Below are 22717 nucleotides of genomic sequence, written 5' to 3'. Positions count from 1 at the left end.
CTCGTTGCCAGCGCCCGGCAGGAAGGTCTTCACTCTGATGGTCTTCCCGGGGGCGGGGAAGGGCGACTCCATGAGGCTCCTCATGAAGGGATAGACCAGCGCCGCCGAGACGCCCCGCCGGCGCTCCACCTCGTCCAGGACCTGCGCCCGCCGCCAGCACCGGGGAGGAAGGCGGTCAGGGCAGAGAAGAGGGCGGCCCAGCACTGGGCCAGCCGGGGCCAAAGCTGGGGCTCAGGGGACGGTCTTGCCAGGAGCGTCTCACCCTGCTCCTGCCAGGGCCTGGCCACGGGGGGCGGCTCTGCTCCCCGTCCGGGCCCGGCCCTGGCTCCTGAGAGCTGAGCAGCTGGACCAAGGACATGCCTTGAGAGGGGCTTCCTGGGCCCTTGGCCTCCCCAGGGGCCTCTGTCCCCAAGGACTGTGGCTCTGCCCACGGCCTGGGGGGCTGTGACATCGGCGGGCAGGCAATGCTGGGGCGGGAGCTGGCAGACGGGCGGGAGTCAGAGGGTTCGCCTGCCCTCTCACCCCCCCCCCAGGTACGGTTTCCCCATCCGGCTGCCTGCGGACCGTCCTGGCGGCCGGCAGCGGGGAGGGGCAGGCGGAAGGGGGCTGAGACCCTCTTACCTTGGAAAACAGGCCGAAGCAGCCGAGGCGGCTGATGACACAGTAAACCTCTGGCAGCCGGGGCCCCTTCCCACTTGGCTGGGCCAGCACGAGGACGAGGACCAGACACAGACACAGACACAGAGAAGGCGGGATCACTTCATGTGGCTTCTTTTCCTTGGGAACCAAGGACCAAGCGCCTCTCTGCTACTGAGAGGAGACGCCGGGCCTCTTCCAAACCTCTGCTCAACCAGGCCCCCAGGGGAGGCTGCCGCTCCCCGGGGCAGGGCTCCGGCCTCTGCCGGGCCCTCAGCCCGAGGTGCCAGGCTCCCCCCTTCCTCCAGGAGGATGCTGATGGGGCTGGCAGCAGATGCGGCAGTTTGGTAGAGGGTGTGGGTGATCTGTGGATTTACGGCCCTAAGTCCCCTGGGGCCCCGAGGAAGCGACGGGAAGATCGCGTACACCCTTAGGAGCAGGCCAGGCCGTCGTCAGTGCCCCGCCAACAGACACCCTACAGAACGTGCCCCCGCTCGGCTGTTCTCCCCCCGACCCACCCGCATTCCAAGAAGGCAAAGTGCTAGCTGTTGGCTGTTGACCGTCTCCGCGTCCTGCGCTTGGTACTTTCCAAGAGCTGGTCAGACGGGCGTATCACCCTCACTTTATTCACCAGGAAACTAAGTTCACAATGATTAAGCCGCTGCCCAAGGTCACGTGTTTAGAAGTCACGGCACGAGGCCTCTGGCCGTATCACCTCTACAGCACTTTCTGACGGCAAGGAAGAGACAGAAGCGCGGGACAGGCAGGTCTAGAGCAGAGGGGACAGAGTGAAGGGGGCGCTGAAAAGGCGGCGGCTGGGGGAGAGGTGCACCAGAGCCCCCCAGGCCTGGGGCCCCCAGAGGCAGGCTGGAGGGCATCCACGGAGCGTGTGCTTCTCCAGCCAGGGGCTGGCAGGGCTCCGTGGCTGCCTCTGGCTCAGAGGCCTGGCGGGCCTGGCAGGGCCCAGCCGGCGGGAGCAGAGTGGCAGGTGCGGCCCCGCGTGCAGACCGCTAAGCAAATGCAGATGGGCTACTCCAGCCTCCAAACCTGCTGGCCACACGTCACAGATCTAAAGAGGAGGCAGAATCTGGTTTTGTCCATATTAGGCCTGAAACTCACTCCTCTCTCTTTCCCTCCCCCCGCCTCCCCTAAAGCCCCAAGTGATTAAATCAAGTATGTGGGATTTGGGTTAGAATCGCTGCGTCCAATCTGCAGGAATGCCGAGCTGGTGCCAGCCCCTGGCAGGGTCCCAGCCCAGGCCCTCTCCCAGCACGCCAGGACAAACGTGCTCCTCCCCGGGGAGCCAGGCCCACTGCAAAGCAGCAGCTCTGCTCCATCTCTGCTCCTGCAACGGCGCCTTGGCGCGCTCCCTGCGGGCCCAGGTGAGCCAATCGCGCCCCGCACCTCTGCCGCTCAGCATCCCCCCCAGCCCGCCCTCGCTGACCATCCCGCATCCAAACAGCCCTCCTCCCAGACGACACTTTTGGGTGATCCGCGAGTGCCAGAGGTGTTAGCGGCCTTGGAGTGGGTGCTGGCCCTGCCCCGCAAGTCACCCCACCTCTGAGCCTGTTCCTTAACCTGCAGAACAGGCACAGTAACACCTCACGGGCTGTTACGAGGGATGAAGAGAATGACCTATGAAAGCATCTAGCCCGAAGCACGAAGAGGCCCAACACAACTGTTCATGCCCTTTGCCGTCGCCCTCTATCGAAAGCCCACCCTCCTTCACCGGACTGTCCGGTTCCCTTCAAGCTGACTCAGCGCCCGTGCCCTCGGCAGCTGCCTGCCCTCAGCAGGTGTAGGGCACGTGTTTCTGAAGGCACCAACCAACGCGTGGCCGGGAATCCGTCACCTGGAGTCCCCGCTACACGCCTAGGATCCCTTCACCTGCCTCTTCTCCCCCAGACACCTGGGAACCTGACACCCGGCCAGCAACGCTGCCCACAACTCCTCCAGGGAGCCGCGGCCGGCCATGGGTGACGGGCCTTTCTTTCTGTCGTCCCTTTCCCAGCCCCACAGCAGGGAGGAGATGGCACTTCTCTCCCTCCAACATGGCTTCTGTTGTCAAACCCCACTTCCGCTTGAGTTGAGAGCATCTCTGCCGGAACCCCCCACAAGGTAACTGCTCTGCCCCTGCTCGGCCCAGCCCCACCAGAGCACAGAGACGGGGCCGCGCATCAGGCTGGCAGGTGCGGGTGAGGAAGGCCGTGCCCCAGCCCAGGCTGCTGCACACGCGCCCGGGGTCAGCGCCCAGGGCCCCTGAGCCCCAGGAAATGCGTGGAAAGATAAAGAACAGAGAAGCTAAACGCCCAGGTGACCCGCCCTCCTCCTACTGCGTTGCTTTTAGATCCCAGGGCCAACCCAAGGGGGCCATGTGAAGTCCTGCCACCCCAGGCACACCATGTGTGCGTGTGTGCGCAGGTGGGTGTGTGGGCGTGTCTGTACACGTGTGTGTGCGTGCCCGGGCCAGTCCCAGGAAACACACAAAAGAGATCCTAGGAGGTCCTACGAGCCCAGGTTAAGCCCGCCCACTGCGCGGCCCAGTGCCCGGGACCCGGGACCCACTCACCAGTAAGCGCCTGCAGTAGCCGAAGCGTCTGCTGCCGTCCTCCCCCGTCAGCATGAAAGAAAAAGTCTCACTGGAACAGGGAGAAGTGGCATCAGCCAAGGATCGGGGAGCCGGGAAACAGCCCCCAAGCAGCGGGACCGTGTCCCCGGGAGGGACCAGGCTGAGCCCCGCAGCTGTCCACTGCTCCGGGGCAGGGAGTACCTGCTGTACTCAGACACGGGGAGCCAGTCCTTGGCGTCGGGGAAGCAGAACTGGGGTATGGCCTTGAGCCGCTCCTCAGCCTCCCGCATCTGCTTGGTGGGTCGGTCCAGCTGCAAGGAAGAGGGACACGGGGAGAGCTAAGAGGACAGGAACCTGGGCAGGAGCGGGGGGCGGGGGGGGGGACCTGCACCAGCCCCAGCTTCCCGGTGGCCTGCCCGCCCCCCACCAGCGCTCACAGCAGGGTCTGGCTGTGGGTTGTGTCCTCGTTCCCTACATGCCACAGAAAGTTCAAACCAGCACCTTCCATGTGGCGCCTGGCAGGATGCCACACGCAGAGCCACCAGCAGAAAGAGAGGCGGCTGAGGCCCCTGGCCTTGTACGCCGTGGTCAGCAGAGCTGATAAGCCACAACGACGCAATCTGGGGGGGGGCCCAAGGACACAGACATGACAGAGCTAACGGTGGGGGGTGGGGGTGGGGGACTACTTTAGAGTTTCTGGAAAGATCTCCTGCAAAAGGTACCACCTGAGCAGAGAAGGAGGAATGAGAAAGCGCCAGCAGCCAAGTGCAGGCTGAAGAAGAAGATTCCTGGCAGAGGCGACAGCAGAGAGAAAGGGCGGGCGCTGCCCGGGGTGACGGCAAGGTCCTCGACGGGACCACGGAGCCGTCAGTGCCCTCATGTCGCTGAAGTGCACACGCTGGCCAGGGGACCACAGAGCAGGAGAGCTGGGTGTCAATCCAGCGGTTATGGGGCCCAGGGTTGGGGGGGCCGCTGGTGGCTCCACCCAGGACCCTCCACGTCCTCGGCAACAACCTGGGTCTTACTCTAGGCGCGCTGGGGGCGCTTCCCGCCGGCACCCTCCGGATAATGGCCGGCCCAAACCCGCGACCTCCGGCCGGGCCGCGTGCAGGGCCCCGCAGCAGGACGCCGGCGGGCGCTCACCTTGGGGAACTGGTAGGAGACCTCGGGGAGGTAGGTGTTCCGGGACGGCCTCTTCCTGAGGGACACCACCACGAAGTACTCAAACAGCTCCCGCTCCTGCCACTCGAGCAGCTCCAGCTCCAGCGTCCGGTAGCTGGGCGCCCGCTTCAGCACCGACTGGATGTGGACCAGGCGCTGCGTGTGGGCTGGGGGTGGGGTGCGCGTCAGGCTGGCCGGCTGGCCCGCCAGGCCCCTCGCCGGCCTCCAGCCCCGACGCACGGCTCCAGCCTGGGTGGCGCGGAGGGCCTGAGCCCGGTCGGACGCCGCCCAGCCAGGTCCGCTACTGGCCTGGGCCTCCTGGAGCCTCTGGGGCCAGAGCACGGTGCGCCAGGCAACCCCAGGGACGCATGGGGCGCCCGGCCAGCTGCCCCCGCGGCACCGGAAGACCTGAAAACCCACGGGCCCGTCATCCTCCCTATCGCAGCCCATGGCCCCGGCCCCTCCTTCCGGCCCCCGGGTCTGAGGACCAGGCGGGAAGAAGGTCCCCCAGGAGGGAGGCAGGCTTCCCAGCAGAGGGAGCACAGAGATTTGTCCAAGGGCCCCGGAGTGGGAAGGTCCCAGGACCTCTCCGGGGAGGTGGCGCTTCTCTGTGGAGAGGAACCAGTTTCCTCAGACTTTGGCACACTTCTTACAACCCAGAAAGCTACTTGCAACCTTCTGATCCCGTCTCTGACCTCTAGATTCATAACGCCACCAGGCACACCCCGCACCCAACTGTCTGGGAGCACGGCTGGGAAGCACGGGCAGGGCCCCGACTTCAGTGTGGGGTCAGGGACAGGGTGGAGGGAAAGGGTGCAGGGCTGGGCCCACGACGGCGGGACCCCTGGCTCTGTGGGCTGCGCCGGGACACTGGAGGTGCAAAGGCAGCCGAGGGAAGGCGGGCTGGGAAAGGGCTCACGCTCTGGGGAAACGGGGCTCACCTTTGAACCTGTCGTCCGAGTCGCTCTCGCTCTCGCTATTCTCATCTGGAACAGGAAGAGCAGAGGTGCGCAGACCTGCTGAGCTGCTGCCCCATCGCACTCGCTCCCCGTGCCCCTCCCAACGCCTCTGCAGACGGCTGCACCTCGTCCGGGCTCCGGAGGCCCCTGGCCAGGTGCTGGGGCGTCCGGGACCAGGGTCCCTCAGAGCTCAGACTGAAGGGCTGGTCTCTATACAGACCCTACGCGGCCAGTCCTGATCTGGGGGAAGCTGAGAGCCCAGCCCGGAGGCTGAGCCAGCAGGGAGGCTGGGCCTGGAACACAAGGTCTGGCCTCCTGGCGGCCAAGTCTCGAAGCGGGAAGCAGACCTCAGGGCTCAGCAAGTCTGGCCTTTCCTTTGCCAAAAGCAGATTCCCACAGCCCCCCCGATGCGGGGCCTCCCAGCCCAAAGTCGGAACTAACCCGTCCCAGGGCCTTCTCCCCCGCTGCCACCCTGCCCGCAACGTGGCCACTTTCTGGGCCGCAGAAGGACGGCCTGCAGCTGGTCCCGGCCCCCCGCTCCAGGCCCCAGCCAGCCAGGCCCACCTCGAAGCGAGGCCGTCTCAATGCTGGACATAGACAGCTTTTTCAACCTCTTCTTCCCCCTCTTGGCGCTGTAGATGGAGTTAATTCTCTGGACGAGCTGGTGAGAAGAGCAGGGGGTTGAGGCCACTCCCACAGCTGCCCCTGCTTCTGAGAAGGCGGCTTTCCGAGCCTTTTGCTCCCTACACTCTGCGCGCCCACACCCCACCCAGGGCCCGGAGCTGGCCTCCCTGCTGCACTGACCCCAAGGGCGCACTGCTGGCCCTCCGTCTACTTGCCCCCTTCGTGGTCTCCTGCCCCAAGACACGGCCATTCCACACAGCTCTCCAGAGGAAGGAACTGATCAAACCAGACAGGATGGGAGCTCCTGGGCCTCAGGAGTCCGTGAACCCACTGAGACAAAGAGAGGCCACAGCAGGAACAGGGACCGACGAGCCTTTCCCTCGGGGCTACAACCTGGGGCCCAGCAGGAAGGAGCTATATTCCCAGTACACCCGAGCATTGTGTGCAAGCTAAAAATACCCTTTGGCTAACGCCTCTGCGCCAGTCCCGCTGCAAGTTCTCCGCTGGGCGGGGGCTCAGAAAGGAAGACCCTGCTTGAGTCGTGGGTCCCTTCACAGCCTGGAGTCGGTCTGTGCACACGGGGATTTCAAATTGCACAGCCCACGCCCAGGTACAGGCAAGTTCTCCGCTGGGCGGGGGCGGGGGCTCAGAAAGGAAGACCCTGCTTGAGTCGTGGGTCCCTTCACAGCCTGGAGTCGGTCTGTGCACACGGGGATTTCAAATCGCACAGCCCACACCCAGGTACAGGGCGCCTCCCGAGTGCCGTTTCCACCCACCCCAGGGCTCCGCGCACGTCCTGGGACCAGGCTTTCCCTAACACCTCGCTGAGAGCCACCTGCCGGCCTGGCCCTGCCCAGCCCCAGCTGCCCTGTCCGGGAAGCCCACCTTGGGGATGCGGCGGGCGCGGCGGCTGGAGAGCAGCTCGCTTGTGGTGCTGAGGCTGTCCTCGTTGAGGCTGGACGGCGAGGATGGCAGGCTCAGCTGAGCCAGCAGCAGCATGTCGTCGTGGCTGTGCCTCTTGGGCAGTCGTGGCAGCCGGTGGCTCTTCCTTTCCGACCAGTTCCCACTGCGCAGGGACTGGCTGCCAGGTTTCAGGGAGAGCTGCGGGGGGGAGGGGACCAGGGACTCAGCACGAGGCCTGGGCCGCACCTGTCTGCCCGGCCCGGACACAGACGTCACAGGCCAGCCCCCCGACTGCCCCCAGTCCCTCCCAGGCATCTCCATCGACCAGGGGGTCCTCCTTGAAGACCCGTGGCTCCTCGGCAGGTCGGGCCTGGGTTAGACACTTGCTGCCATGAAGGAAGCTCAACTGGTTCTGCTGGAGAAGAGACAGCAGAGCAACTGAGCTGTCATCTGAGTGAAAAGAAGGCCCAGCAAGACGTCTGGGGGTTCCTTCTGAGCTCTGGGACAAGGCCTATAGACCCTGCTCATTTCAAGTGTGGCCGATGGAATCTGTCTTCCCAAAAGGCTTCTCTGCTGAGGCCAGAGACCGTGTGCTGGCCCAGCCCTGCTCACTGCTTCTGGGGGACATGGGGCTCCAGGCCCTGACGCCAAAGCGGCCTCAGAGCCAGCAGCCCCTCAGCTCTGCAGTCCTGGGCTGCTCCCGCCCCACCCCTGATCCATTTTCTGCTCCCTCTGCCTACAATGATGGCACAGGACTCTCAGCGGACTCTGCTCCTGCTAGAAAGGCAGCACCCTGCAGACCGGCGTGCCTGCCACCTGCCGTCCTGACCTGGCCTTGCTCTCCTCACCTGCCAGGGTGCCTCCTTCCTCTCCAGCCCCATTTCTGCCTCCCACCCAATCAGCCTGCAAGAACAAATTCCACGGACGCGTGTTCAAACACAACACATCAGAAAGGTAAATCTATTATAAAAACAATCAGGAGTTCCTATCGTGGCTCAGCGGTAACGAACCCGGCTAGGATCCATGAGGATGCAGGTTCGGTCCCTGGCCTTGCTCAGTGGATTAAGGATCTGGCACTGCCCTGAACTGCGGTGTAGGTCGCAGATGCAGCTCAGATTTGGCGTTGCTGTGGCTGTAGTGTAGGCCGGCAGCTGTAGCTCTGATTCAGCCCCTAGCCTGGGAACCTCCACGTGCCACAAGTGTGGCCCTATAAAGACGAAAAAAAAAAAAAATACACATCATTTCAAAGCCAAAAGAATTAATTTTTATATTCTCTCGCCAGTGCTATAAAATGTCCAGGAGAACCGGGGTTGCCTGCACAGTCCCAAAAGGCTGTCCATTCTGCCGCCTCCCGTCGACCACGGACGAGACCAGAAGGAGCTCACGTGGAAGAGCCTCCTTCGACTCAGCACCTTGCTCTCACTCTGCCTCTGTCACTTCTCTCCTCGGAGAGTCACCTCCTCAGCCATTTATCCAATGCGAGTGGCTCCAAATCCCGTCCTGACACCTGTCTAGTTCTCCAAATCTCAGTCTTGGGCCAATGCCTGGCCCCCAAGTGCCAGCGCTGGGATGGGTTCTGCCACAGCTACGCCAGGCCTGTGTTCCGCCCCCACGAACAGGGAGGAGGGGCCGTGACTGCACGAGACACCACCCCCCGGTGCTGCGGCGCAGAGCCAAGCAGTGAAGGGCAGGAGGGGGCAGGCCGGCCCTCGGGGCGCGCCTCCACTGTCCACAGGGACGCACAAGGCGGAGGTCTCCTCGGACAGCGCTCCCTCCTGACGTCACCGCCGTTGCCGGGCACCAGTGGGCGGAGCCCGGATGAGGCCCCGCCCCGCCCCGCCCCCCGCGGAGCCCACGGCCGGCCGCAGGCAGGGCTGCCGTTACCTGAGCGGCCGGGTTGTTGTACTTGCGGTCCTGCGGGCTCCACATCCTGTGCAAAGAGTCCAGGGAGGTCTCCGACAGCGGCTGGGGTTTTCGGCCTGCCCTTCGGCTCTTCAAGTCCACATCCTCATACGGATTCTCCTTGGGCAGATCCCCTGCAGAGGCGGAAGAAGTGAGGGACGGGAAGGAGGAGACACACACACACACAAACAAGCTGCATTCCTGGGAGCCAGAGAGCGCGCGGCTTCTGCCTGGCCCTTCAGCTCATGAGTCACGCAGCTGCCCGTCTGCAGTGAGGAGGCTACAAACAGATCCTGGCTCCGCGTCCAGAGGCTGAACCCCCACCCCCGGTCCAGCTCCGCCATGTCCGGCCTCTGCTTTATAAATTCAAGGATTGCACAAGACTGGCTCAGCCACCCGTGCCTGTGCCCAGCCGGGGACAAAGCCAACACCAGGCATCTTTCCCCTGGCTCCAGCCCCTCTGCTGCAAAGGGCCCAGAGCCACACACAGTTCAATGGAAGACAGGCGTTCAGAGGCCACACGGCTGTCCCTGCACCCACGGCTCCCCGAGGAGCACTTCCGGGGGTGGGCGTGGAGGGACTCTGGGGACTCCAGGGGGCTGGGCTTTGCCAGGCCTCCAGCTCGCCTGCGCTCGGCTCCCCAGCTCCCTCAGGACGGGCCTCCTGTCTGGTCCGCTGAGATGACGCTGCACCAGAGCAGTGACAGGTGCGTCGTGCGTGCCCAGTGTTATTTGTTCAGTGAACTGCTCTGTCCCCCCTGCCCCCCATGGACCTCAGCAAAGACAGGATGGTCATCGGTCCCCTTTTGGAATCAAGTCTCCTACTGTGACACAGAGGAGACAAGAGGCCTGAAAGACGTGTGGGCTCAGGGGGTGGGGTGGGGGGTCCTTGCTTCTCTGGGCACTCACTTCTGAAATCCCAGCAGCAGGCATGGCACTGGCACTACCAGGAAGTCACAGAAGGTCCCGAGCACAGTCCCTGCCCTTGAGGACCGAGCCCCTCCCCCCAGCATGTGCCCGGGCTTCTCTGAAACACAACAGTGGCCTGGGGGAGGCTAGGCCTGGCCAGTCATGCAGCAGAATCACTGGAGTGACACGCTGACAGGACCAGGAGCGAGTGCTGCCCCTACCCTGCGTGTCCCACCCCCTCCCTGCCAGCACCGCTACTGAGGACAGAGGTGCCAGCAGCGCACTCCCACCTCTCCGGGCAGCAGGCCTCAGCCTGGGCCACCCCCAGCCCCCAGCGGCCTGCCCGGCCGTGGCTCCCACCCAGAGGTTCAGACGCCGCTTCTCAGGGAGCCACAGGACTGGACAAAAGGCCCCTGGCATCCAAGCTTTCCCAGGACGGGGACGCGGGGGAAACCATCCTTCTGCGCTTTCCGATTTCTCAACCTACAAACCGAGCTCCACCCCGCCGCCAACTGTGGTATCTACTTATTACTACCGTGAAAAACCACAACGAGTTTAGGAAATGCCTTTATGGGGGCAGGGGCTGCGAAGGGCCCGCTGGGTCACAGCTAATGACGCTGCTTGGGAGCCACGCCATCTCTGTGAACTGAGTCAAAGGTGGGTCAGGAAAGGATTTGGGGCTGGATTAGGGGCCCCCACACGGAGCAGAGTCCTCGGCCACTCCCCGACACCTTCCTGTGACCGTCAAGCTACGAAAATGAAAAGGACTGTCTCGTCCAGAGCCCCGACGGGCTGGGCCGGCCCAGTGACTCTGCCTCGAGAAGCCGAGAGTGAGCCCTGCGTGTTTTCTCCAGCGGCCCCACCGTGGGCACCGGGGGATCAGAAGAGACCCTGCGTTTCTTGGTTCCTCTCCGGCACACACCCTGCAGCTCTGAGGTCGGGGGCCCAAGGCCTAGAAACGCCGGGCCAGTCTTCCCGATGCTGCGAAAGGGCTCAGAGCTACGGCGGCAGGAGGAACGCTTACACCAGGCTCACCAAATCCCAACTCCACGGGGCCGGACTCCCCGGCCTGTGGGAAAGCCTCGTCTCAGCTCCTCAGATGAGTCTCTCCCGTCTGCTGCCGTTCGGGGCTGGTGGACTGTGCCAGGCACTTGGGGGGTTTAGCAGCAACCGTGGCCTAGTCCACAACATCTGTGACAGCAGCATCCTCAGGGCTCACAACGAAAACGCCCCCGGGCAATGTCCAATGTCCCCTGAGCAGACGGATGAATAAACGAGTGAGGGGAGGAAGCGAGGAGGTGGATGCACTGGCCCCCGGCCCGCCTGCCCCACTAGAACCACCGCTCTTTCTGCACTTATTTATGTAGCTTTTTCTAGGGCCGCACCTGCGGCATATGGAGGTTCCCGCATAGGGGTCCAATAGGAGCTAAAGCCGCCGGCCTACACCACAGCCACAGCAATGTGGGATCCAAGCCACATCTGCGATCTACACCACAGCTCCCGACGATGCTGGATCCTTGACCCGCTGAGCAGGGCTAGGGATGGAGCCCACGTCCTCATGGATGCTAGTTGGGTTCGTTTCTGATGCGCCACGACGCGACCTCCCAGAACCACTGCTTAATGATGTCTCTTCTGACGGCCGTGACGTGAGTCTCAAGGCAAAGGCCCTTGTCCTCCCTCCTTCTCTCCCTTCTTTCCTTCCCAGAACCAAAGCTTTGCACAGATGCAGGCGACTGAGCCCCAGGGAGCGGTGGCGGGCACACATCAGTGAAAACCTGGAGCTGAAAATAGGTGGCAACACCAGGTCCTCAAGCCTGGTGTTACCTCTAGAAACTAAATTTCCAGAAAGCCTTCAATGCCTGCCCCTCCTGCCTGCCCAGCCCCAGCTCCTTCTCCAGCTACGTTCCACATCCTCGCCGACACCACCAGGCCACTAACCACTTCTCCAGGAAAGGATGCTGGCGCTGGCCCAAGCCTGCCTCCCAGCCTCAGCTTGGGCCCTGCCCGGCTCCAGTTCACCTCGTGCCCCCAACTTTCTGGACCGCTCCTGCCCACCCCGACACTCGAGGTCATCTTTGCAGGCAGTAAGGTGCCCAGGGGGTGGGCTGTCCCCAAGCAGTCCTCGAGTCCCAGAACCACCAAACAGAACCTGCTGAGAGCAAACCAATCCTCAAGCAGCATCTCCGAGGTGGGAGAGGAGGAGGGCTGGAGAATCAAGCTCAGAACCTGCTCTGGAGAAGCAGGACCACGGCGAGGCTGAAGCAGCTGCAGCTGAGCAGAGAACCCTGGGCAAGCTCTAAGCGCAGGGGCGGGGGGCGTGGAGGGGAGGCGAGAGGCCTGGCAGACCTCGGGACTCTCACCTGCACCCCTGCCCAGGCAGCTTCCTCGGGGGCCCTCCATGCTGCCCTTAGCAGGCCAAAGAGGTGGGCTCTCCTCCCTGGAGCCCTCGCTCCAAGTAGCCCTATCTCACCTAGCCCAGCTTGGGAAGCCCCAGGTCCCAAACTTCCCAGCTTGGCCGCCGAGACAAGGACTGAGGGTGTCGCCAAGAACTGCTGCTCTGCACTCTTTAGAGGGGCTGGTCAGCGCCCACCCTCACACATGGGTCCTCTTGAAGGAGGAGCCCAGCCCGGCCTAGCCTGCGCCCCCCCCCCCCCCACATCTCCTCTGGTCACTTCCACAGGCGCCAAGTGCCCCACCCCAGCACACGCACAGCTGTAAGGAGCAGTCAGGGAAGCAGTGTGTGTGCACTGGCTCCCAGAATTCCTCCAAAGGGAATCTTCAGACCACAGCCCGGGCTCGGGGACCTCAGCCAGGGCTCGGGACCACAGCCTGGACGTGGGGGCCACAGCTGGGGCTTGGGCGCCGGGGTGGCAGCTCCCCTCCCCAGCCAGCTTTCCCCCTCCCTCACCCAGTGGAGGGTGAGCCAGATTAAGAGCTCAGCCTCCCGACAATGTGCAGCACATCAGACGGGGAGCTCCGAGGGGCCAGCCGTTAGCCACCCTCCAAGCTGGACACCGCTTTCCAGCTGCCCAGGCCCCCTTCCCAGGACCGCACCTCTGGGCGGCGACCTCTATACTGTTAGAGGCCTCTGTGCCCTACTGTCCCCCAGCGTGCGGACAAACGAGAGAAGCGGCTGAAAGAAAGGAGGCTCAAAAAGCTTTGCCGTACGGCTGCCTGGCTCTGTCCCCAGCCCCCACCCGGCTCAAGCTCCTGGAAACTCTCCCCCAGCCCGGCCAGCTGCCAGGAGCGGGAACCTCGCAGGAACGCAGCCCAAGCCACGTTCTAACAAGCGGCTTCCTTGGGTGCATTTTTAAGTGTCAGGCTCAGAATGCAAACGTTTCTCAGGCTCTGCAGGACAGCAGCATCTTCTAGAGGCAGATGTCAAACTGGACAGGCCCATATTAACAGCCCCAAGAAGCACCATGAGAGGAACCCTACCTCTGAACCACTCGACTGCAAACCAGCAGGATAAAGCTCAGCCTGTTTGGGGTGCCCCATCCCAGTCCCCACGGTGTCACGCCCGGCATGGGCGGGGGGCTCGCAGGCCCCACCCCAGGCCCTCTGTCAAGTCCGGGGCTCATGGAGAAGACACGTTAGTCTCTAGGCTGACTGGCCCTCAGCCTCTGACTTACCAGGAACGCCAGTCCATTCGGCTGGTGCCCAGCAAAGACCGAGGGTGATGCTCTCTGCCCGGCCCTCCACCTCCCGGCCACAGCCGCAGACATGGCCACAGTGACGCTCTGTCCGTCCCCAGGGAAGTGAGGAGCCTGACGGCGGGTAATCCCACCGGAACCAGAAACGACCTCGACCTAGCGAAGCACGGAGGCGGCTCCTGGGGGGCCCACTGGTCAGGCCGAGCGGGGCGGGCTGGGGACCGGCCCCCGCACTCCGTGCTAAATCTCTCTGCCACCTGCCGGACTGACCAGCGCCCTGGCCACCCTGGAGCCTCCAGGGGGTCCCGATTCTGGGGCCTGTCCCCAGGGAAGCAGACAGGGACAGAGCAAACGAGTCTGAGAGAAAGCCTTTCTCCCCGTCCTCCCCTTAGACGGGTCAGGGCCAGAGACCAGACGGGGCTGCTGGGAGGACGGAGGAGGATGAGCGCCAGGGCCCTGAACTGACCAGAGACTGACCTCCCCCAGCCCACCCCCAGGACAAAGCACCACACAGTGCCCCCCGCCAGCACTCCAAGGCGCAGAGACCAGGGGAGCGGCCGAGCCCCAGGCCCTGATTCCAGCCTCGCCTCCCAGCCCCAGCCCCAGCCTCCAGCTCGTCCATCTCGGGCCCTCTGCTCTCTCCCCCGCAGGCCACCTCCTCACGTGGCAGAATGTCCACTCTGTGACTGAGGGGCTCCTCTCCCTCTCCAGCCCGACCTGAGAAAGCCTGGAGAGCAGCTCTGTCAGCGCGGACGGGGGCCTGGGGTCGGGCCCTGACGCCACAGCGCTGACGCCCACTCTGGGGGACCGCGTGCACTGCTTCTCCCGGGGACAGCCCTGCTCCGAAATCCTCCTGCAGTTCTGAGGACCCGACGGGAACCCACTGTGGATGGTGCTGCCTGACCCTGTGATCCTGGGAGTCAGGGCCTGTGTGCGTCTTAACACTGCTGCCAGCCCCCCAGAAAGGCCGGACCCCGAGAGGCCGGAGCCCAGAGAGGCTGGCCCGGCCAGCGGTCAGGGGGAAACTAGGAAACCGACGGCTCGAACCCTGTAAGGACAGACGGCCTCTCTGGCAGGATCCAGGCTTGGGGAGGGCTCTCGCTAGGCCCCTCCTCTCTTGAAGACATCCACGCTCCAGTCTCTCCGGCGCCAGGACCTCAGACAGCGAGACGAGGACAGGGGAGGCTGCGAGAGGCCAGGGGCACAGGCACCCTTCCGTCTCCTGAGGCGCCTCGCCTGACACACACCCTTTGCTTCAACAAAACAGATGCCCCCACTGAAGAGAATGAGGCCAGAATTAAAATAAAAGCCAAATGTAAACCCAACCCGGCCTAGACTATCGGTTTTTCGTGGACCCTCAAACCAAGTGCCAACATGGCATCCGCCTGGTAGTTGGAAGGCACGTCTCTGTGTGCGTCCTTCGTTTCCGACCTTCTGAGCAAGAGAGGTCAGCGTTTCCACTTCCGGACGATCCTTCAAAGATGTTACAGGGCAAACAGCCTCGGGAGAGAGAAACAGCGTCTCCACGGGGCAGAGGCAGATGTGTTTCTAACCAGAATGCTAAGGATCTCTTGGGGTGAAGCTTCATCAGGTTTGCCCACAGCCCCTTGAAGGGCCTGGGGTCCCTCAGGTGAGACGCAGACCCACTGTGTGTGCAGCCTCTCCCTTGACCCTCCACGACGCCCCAGGGGACCTGGGCACAAGGGGAGCCCGAGTGGCCAGCGCGCTCACGTGCCCACTGTGCCACGCGCAATAAAGCACTCTGTCTGGGATCCGAGCGCCTGGGTCTCCCGCCGCACCTGCGAGCTGCGGCAGGTGGGACGTGTTCGCCTGCCAGCAGGGCGACATCTCCGACAGTTCAGTTTTTTCTTTTTAGTTCCCAGGCCAGGGACTGAACCCGCACCACAGCAGCACCCAGAGCCGCTGCAGTGACAACACGGGATCCTTAACCCCTGCACCACGAGAGCAGCCACCTTCCCAGTCCCCGACCCCACCACGTCCAGGGAGGAGTAAGAGCACCTGCCCTCAGGCCGGGCACTTTGGCGACACTGTCCCTCCATTAACCCTGACCATGGCCCCATCAAGCGCTACCACTGCTGTTACGGCAGTTGGTACCGCTGAACGCCCTGTCATCGCTTCCTGAGACAGGAAGGCTCCAAACACTTAAGTGACCTGCCTAGGGTCCCGCAGCTAAGAAAGGCACCTGCGGGTCTCCAAAGCCTTTGAAAAATAAAAGGCCAGTTTCCCTTCGGTGGTCCCGGAAGTCCCTGGGTTCCAGTTCATTCAAGGCCAGGCTTTAATCTCTTAGCGGCTGAGCTGCTTCCTCTGATGCCCGTTTCCCTGAGAAGTCCAAGAAGCTGGGCTGTGTCTGCCCAGGCCAACGAAGTGGAAGCTGGTCGTGCCCCCGTTCCTCTGGCCCACAGCCGGGCTGGCTTACCCACGATGTCTTCATAGGCGTTTTCTTCTAAAGTGCTTTTGGATCCAAACTTGGGTTGGCTCTCGGTACCGTTCTCAGTGGGAGAAGAGGGGTACAGGGACTGGAGGCTGGACGCATCCTCAAACTCAAAGGATTTTCTGTGGACAACAAGAGTACCCGTCATTCCGGCTGAAGCAGAGCCCTGCTGCCTGTTGGGGAATGGCTGGGCAGCAGCAAAGACCGGAGGCCCTGCTCACGGACCCAGCGAGGCATCAAGATGGGTCCAGACTCGCCACCCCAATGAAGAGCCAGATGGTCTGAAAGGCCCCAGCCTGGGCGCCTGCCAACCATACCCATGAGAAGCACAGCTGAAAGGGTGTCATGCATCAGGCTGTGTCGCATGCCCCACAGCTGTCAGAGCCCCTTGTCTTCACGATGCTGCAACTACGGGTCCTGCGCCATGTCACCACCGAGGCTCTCGAGGCTCAGGGAGGTGAAGCGACAGAGGCAGGACTCGCCCGGGCTGTCCGCCTCGAGCCCCGCGCCCTGGGGCGAGTCTTCTCTGGGCGCGTCAGTAACCCAGAGCTGCTCTCCGTCTCCCCCACACCTGCTCCCAGCCAGGGCTCGGGCGCCAGGCAGGCGGCAAGGGCTCCCCCGGGGCTGTTGGGGTGGGGAAGCTGCTGGTGGTTTGCTGACAGGGGCAGGGCTGAGCCCTCGAAACAAATCACATCATTTCCGAGGTGGAACTCAGAGAGGGCCTTCTGCGGCCAGAAGCCACTTCCAGGACCCAGGCTCCCTTCAGCTAGTCACCGGCTCCTGTCCGTCCCCCGAACACCCTTCCCTCGACCGAGGACCCGCCACACCTCAGCTTCTCAGCACCAGAGCTCACAGTGCCCCCCACTCTCCCATGCACCAGGCAGCTTCTCCCCGTCACCACGGACGGCCTGGCCCACTGCACCGCCTCCCTCTCCGAGCCAGGTCCCTGGAGGGAGAGGAGGAGATGCACGGAGCGAGCCTCCTCTATCCACTCCCTCGTCTCCGTCCTTTGGCTCACCTCGTGGCTGGCCCTCTGGAGAGCAGGGCCTAAGGCCGCATCTTGTCCTCAGCTCGCCTGGCTGCTCTGCATCCCTGGACACCACCCAACAGCCCACCCTCCCCGCCCTCCGTGACCCGGCACCCCCGTCCTGCCCTGCCTCCCAGGCTCCTGCGAGGGCCCCCCTTTCTTCTCGCCTCCTCGAGGCCACAGCCTCAGGCGTCCGTCCTCAGGACGCCCCTGCTCGCTCTGCACTTTCTAGGGGCCTGACGCGGGTGCCGTTTCTCCCACCTTGACGCCCACATCCCCGTCTCCGGCCCGGACTTCTCGGCCCGTTAAACATCCAGGGCCGAGCCCGGCAGCTCCTGAACGCTGGCCCACGGGCCACTGCTGGTCTGAGACAAACTGACACCGACGTAGACCCCGGGGTCACGTCCTTGGCAGGTGGTTCTCGGGTCGGCCAACACCCCAGACCAGGCTCGGCCAAGTCATCCTGAAAACCCCTCGGGAGGCACCTGTCGAGAACGACAGAGCGGTTCTCATCGGGACCAATGCGGTCAGTTTCTCCCTCGGGTCTGTAAACGGACTTCTCTTTCCTCGGCTGAACACCAGAAGCATCTGGCTTGGGTTCACACACGAAAGGAGGTAAAATGCGAGAACTGTGCCGGCACCACAGAGAGACTTACTCTCTCGCGCTCCTCAGAGGGCACATGCAGGGTAAATAGACGGCCTGTGCTCTGGGAGCTGTGTCTCTCTCTCCCCGAGAGCACAGGTTGAAATGTGCCGCTGGTCCTGCCGCAAGCAGCCTGCCCGCATCCGGTGCAGGCGTGTGTCTGTTACACACGCGGCATGTGCGTGACCCCGTGGGAACTTGGGGCGACCGACCAACCCTCTCCCTTTCCTCACTAGCCCGGGGCTCCCCGCGCTTCTACGTTTAGCTCAGCAGCTGCCTCGGGGAGGAGGCCTCCCTCCCCGCCCCCCGCCCCGTAGATGTGCTCCCTCTGGGTCTCCGCACCCTGCCCCGCCCCCGGACAGGTGGCAGGGCACAGAGCACAGCGTCTGGGACGGAGCTGTGTGTCGCTCTCCCGTCCCAGACCACCAGCTCCCTGAACAGCAGAGCCAGGCCCTCGCTGCCCGTGTCCCCTTGGCCAGCACAAGGCTTGGTGGACGGCGGCCCTGAACAGGTGCGTCTAAGAACGGATGACTACGGACGAGACAGGCTCTCGCAGGCTCAGAGTCGGGGGCACGTGCTGACGTGCGCCTAGACGTGGGATCGCCTTTAGCCACGGGCTCTTCGGGCTCACAGGTCTAAACCTTTGTGGTGTGGCTCTCTCTGCACAGGGCAAGAAAGTTTCCCCCTTAAACAGGCTGTGCCAGTGATGGAAGCTGGGAGTACGGGCTCAGACCGAGGCGTTCCCAGAGCCGAACCAACCTAAATGCCCACCTGTCTCCGGCTTAGAAGAGCAGGTGGTGGCAGGAGGGAGACAGGCCTCCTGAGGGACACTGGCGCCCAGCTGCCCCGACTCAGAGGGCAGAACGCCTGCCAACTGGCACCAACTCCAGCGGCTCCAGCTCCTGTTACTGCAATGGTGGAGGCGGCCCCGGGGGTTCAGGGTTGAGGTGCTGAGACTGACCAGGAAACCAAAACCTCAGAGCAGGTCCTTCTTGGACGTGGCCAAGAAGTAGGTGAAATGTTCTCTCTCCCCTTTTTCCAGCAGCCTCGGCTTTCAGGATCCAAAGGTCCCTCTTTGCGTGGGCCCAGGGTCCCTACATGGCCAGAGAGCCCTCGGGAAAGAGGACACGGCGTTGAAGCATCCCCCCCACGGTGCTAACGACAGCAGCGGTATTCAGGCGGTGCTCCACTCAGAGAAACCAATGCTTATGCTGGCCTTTCAGGGCGTCGGGAGGCCCAGCCCCTGAGAGTCCTCCAGGACTGCCTAGTCCATCTAAGGAAGGCGGCCCTGCCCTTCCCAAGGAGGAGGCTCCACAGGGCTCGAAGCCGAGGCCAAGCCCAGCCACCCCAGGTTCACAGCCTATGGGAGAAGCGCTTTCACGCCCCTGCTCAGGTTGAAGCTGGTTGTCCTGCAAGCACAGGACAGGCCATCCTTCCCCGCTGGCTCAGGCTGCACCTGACCTCATCGGGCTCCAGAACACGTAAGGCCCCGCCGCCAGGCTGCCTCTGCACCGGTCACTGCCCACACAGCGCTGTGCCCAGCTGCGCAGCCCCGAGGGCTCCGTTACCTGCTCTGGGCCTTGCGGTGGGCGCGCAGGTCCTTCCTGGGTCTGCGGGTGGCCGGCGGGGCTGGGGTGGAGGGCAGGGGCGGTGGAGCAGCAGGTGTGGGAGAAGGAGGTAGACCATTGCTCGGCTGACTCTTGGGGTTCTTGTCCGCCTCGTATTCGAAGGTGCGCTTGGGCTTGGGAACAGGGTTCACGGCGGGGTCGGGGGAGCTCCTCGACGAGAGCGGCTGGGGGGCCAGGCTGTTTGCAGGGGCCCCGGGCTGCGTGGCGCCCACAGAGCCGCGGCCTTCCCTCTCCGAGGGTGGGCCCGCCTCCCCCCGACTCCGGCCCCTCCGCCTGCCCGGCCACCAGTGCTCCCCGCCGGCTCCTCCAAGGTCCCAGGCTTCCTTCTCCCTCGCTCTACGCTGTAGCAGCTGCTGGGGAGCTGGGGGAGCCCCCGGCCGGGCTGCTCCTTCAGGGCCTGTTCAATTTTCTGGATCCGACTCAGCACCGCGGAGCTCTCCTTCCTGCCGCCCTGCCCCCTGGGGCCGGGGCCGGGCTCGCTCCGGCCTGGCCGCCGCTCCAGCCGGTGGCGCGAGTCCCGGGCAGGAAGCGCCTCTCCCTCCTCCTCGGTCTCAGGGTAGGAGCACTCGGAGAAGGTCCTGCTCATCCTCCGGAGAGCCTTGAAGTCGAAGGTCTTCTCCGAGCTGCAGGGGGACGGCTCCACGCTGGCGCAGCCCGCGCCCGGGCAGCCCTCACTGGCCGTGCTCGCGCCCCCGGAGCCCTCCCGCCTCTCTCCGCACGCGCTCGTCCTGGGCGCAGCCTCCCGGCGGCCCTCCCATGCCGAGATCTTCTCCCGGATGCCCAGGCTGCAGGCGCGGGGGCCAGGGCGGTTCAGAAAGGCGCCCCGGGGGCCCGCCGCTGGCCCCGGGGCCGGCGTGCTCTGGGCGAGGGGCAGGCAGGCAGCTAGTCCCGCCACACCCCGGGCTGCCCCTGCGCTGCCCTCCGCCTGGTCATCTCTCTTGCACACGGAAGGGCTTCTGTCCAAATAACCGAAGCTGGTGGCCTTGAGGGGACAGAAGGGTGGTGAAGCGTCTGGGGTGGGGGCCTGAGGATTTGGGGGTGAAGGATCGCGGGGCTGCCAGTCCTTGAGGAGCAGCCGGGAGCCGGAGCGGCTCGGGTACCTGCAGGCTGACGTCTCACTGTCACTGAGCGGGTAGATGGGACTCCTCGGTGGGGAGAGAACTGGAGGTGGAGAGACTGACTGAGACCTGGGAGAGGAAAAAGGCAAGAACAGAGAGGGCAGTGAGCGGCCTGAGGACAGAGCTGTGCTCCTGCAGCGTCCGCATCTCTCCCACAGGACCCTCCGGCCAAGCACCCTCCAAAGCTGAGCTGGAGGAGAGCCCCAGCTCCCGACCCGCAGCCACCAAACTCAAGGGGCCCTGAGCCCCGTCTGCACAGGAACCAGCTCGAAGACAGGCCAGAGCACCCAGGACTTCGGCTGCCAGTCAGGGGCAGCAGGAGCGGGGTGTGCCGCTAAGCGCTGACCGACGGCCCCCAGGGGAGAGGGCGCGGACCTGCAGCATCTGCCCACTTCCCCGGTGTACACACACATGCCCACCCTGGCTGATCCCAAGCCACCCGCGGGACCTCACCGGACGCGGAGTTGGAAAGAGACACTAGCCATCAACTCTCATGAGCTGCTCCAAAGCGTCCCCAGCATGCCACCTCCCAGAGTGGCCCCTCGGCCACTGGAGCCCTTCGCTCTGTCCCCGGGACAAGCCCCATCGCCCCTGAGGCTTCTGCCACCAGACACAAGGTACTGCACCTCAGCGTGGGTCTTGACCAGAAATCAGATCCCCGAAGTGAGTCTCAAAAGGATCAGGAGGGCCCTTCGAGAAAGAGTCCTTCCCGCGCGCTCGTCAGGAGCTGAGCGCGGAGCAGAGACAGACGTCCTTGCAGCTCGGGCTCCAGCAGCGGCCCCGCGTCAATCTGACCTCAGGCACTCCTCCGCCCACATCAACACACAGACCTTACCGCGTCGGGACCGTTCTAAATGAATATCTTACATGTATTTACTCACTTAATCCCCACGAAAACTCTGCTACACGTTACCCTTCATCATTATCCTCACTTCGCAAATGAAAAACGCTACCAAGGGGAGACGGCGCAGTCAAGGTCCCTGAGTGGCACGTGGTGGCACCAGCACAGAGCTGCCACTGCGCCGAGGTGCTGCTCTAAAGAGGCGGCAGGGGCCTCCACCCTTCTGCGAACTGCCCTGGGCCCCCAGACACGGTTCAGCAGATGCCCCCACAGCAGGGGACACGGCCGCCTCTTGTGAACGTAGCTTCTGTGAGTGTCCCCCGCTCGACCACGACGCCCTCCAGGTGGAGGCCCACAAGCAGGGTCTAGCGGGTGCCTGGGGAAGGATGAACAGACGGTCAGAACGGGTCGAGGTGCGCCTGCTGGAGAGAACCAGGGCACGCTTCCGCCTCAGGCCACTCCTGCTGTCCCCTGGAGGTCGACTTTCCGACCTCTTCCCAAACCGTCTCCGATCAGAGACAGCAGGGCTCTGCCCATGCCGCATGCTACCAAGGCCCCCTGACCCCAGGCCATGGCTCCAAGGGTGGCAGCCCAGCCTCCCGGGCTCCAGAGCGCCGTGCCACACGCAGAAGGGAGCCAGCTGTCCCAGCGCCAGGCCGCCGTCACTGCTTGATCACAAACAGAAACTGCAGCCCGGGGGAGTCAGGGATTGGCCAACAAGTCCCTGTTGGGGCACAGCCTCTGGCTGCCCCCGATCAACAGGAAACCTCAGCATGCTTAAGTTGTTTTTAAAAGGGCAAGTCAAACAAGAGCCATCCCACGTGTGCCGGGGCACAGACGGGAGAAACTCGGTGCCCAGCCAAGCGCTGACCAGAGACCCTGGTCAGCCAGGAGGTGTGACAAGGGTGAGCCTCAGGGCTCCGCAGGGTGGGCAGCGCTAGCGCGACCTGCCAGGCTTGAGCCCGGGGAGAGCCCGGCCACGCAGGACCAGGCAAGGCCTGCGGCCCCTCGCTGTCCTCACAGAACCATGGGTGCGAGGCCAGCTGTCCATCCTGCAGGCCAGCGAGGGTCTGGCCCACATAGAGGGGCCTCCCTAGGTGCCCTCCAGGTGGGTCTAGCGGGTGCCTGGGGAATGACAAACCAAGAGTCAGGACAGGTCAAGGAGCGCTCACTGGAGAAGATATAACTCTGTTTCAGTGACGCCCAGTCGGAGGCGGGAGAGACGCCTGGAATCGGGGACCTTATCATGAGCTTGTTCCTTCCACAAACACTCCGTGAGCACCGTGAGGTACGAGGCCCTGCTCGATACGAGAACAAACAAGAGGCAGACGTTCCCGTCCTCCCGAAGCGCCCGTTCTGGTCAGAGGCAGCCAGCGCCCACGGGCCGCGGGGTCTCTCAGGCAGCCGTTCACACGGCCTGCGGCCGCATCTCGGCCGACGTTCGGAGAACCTGCTCCCTAGAGCTGCATCTCCCTCCCTTCAGGAGAGGGTTCACCAGGCCATGAAGCCACTGCCACCCGGCTCCGGGTCTGTTTGCTCTCAGCAAGCTTGCCGTGCTCTCAGGAAGGGTGATTCTTTACCCTCCCTCAGCAGTTCAAACACAGAGAAAGCCTCCCGAGTTAGGAACTTCTCTCAATGCCGAGCCTGCTTTAACTGAGGTTTGGTTTTTCTCCTCTGGTTAAAGACAAAATAG

General features: G+C 63.9%; 1 protein-coding gene across 1 annotated transcript in view; it reads right to left on the bottom strand.

Annotated features, from left to right (window-relative positions):
• ST5 (suppression of tumorigenicity 5) overlaps positions 1 to 22717 on the bottom strand; it is a 49570-nt gene that overhangs the window by 9073 nt on the left and 17780 nt on the right. The window contains 12 exon segments of the mRNA XM_021062259.1: positions 1 to 141; positions 622 to 699; positions 3206 to 3275; positions 3407 to 3516; positions 4349 to 4533; positions 5308 to 5352; positions 5890 to 5986; positions 6835 to 7050; positions 8737 to 8888; positions 15753 to 15889; positions 19006 to 19321; positions 19324 to 20252. Coding sequence (XP_020917918.1) covers positions 1 to 141; positions 622 to 699; positions 3206 to 3275; positions 3407 to 3516; positions 4349 to 4533; positions 5308 to 5352; positions 5890 to 5986; positions 6835 to 7050; positions 8737 to 8888; positions 15753 to 15889; positions 19006 to 19321; positions 19324 to 20252 — 2476 coding nt within the window.

The sequence above is a fragment of the Sus scrofa genome, chromosome 9 (genome assembly GCF_000003025.6).
Source record: "Sus scrofa isolate TJ Tabasco breed Duroc chromosome 9, Sscrofa11.1, whole genome shotgun sequence".
In the NCBI taxonomy this organism is placed as follows: Eukaryota; Metazoa; Chordata; class Mammalia; order Artiodactyla; family Suidae; genus Sus; species Sus scrofa.
The sequence above is the reverse complement of the archived record's forward strand: the minus strand, read 5'-3'. Positions and strand labels throughout refer to the sequence as shown.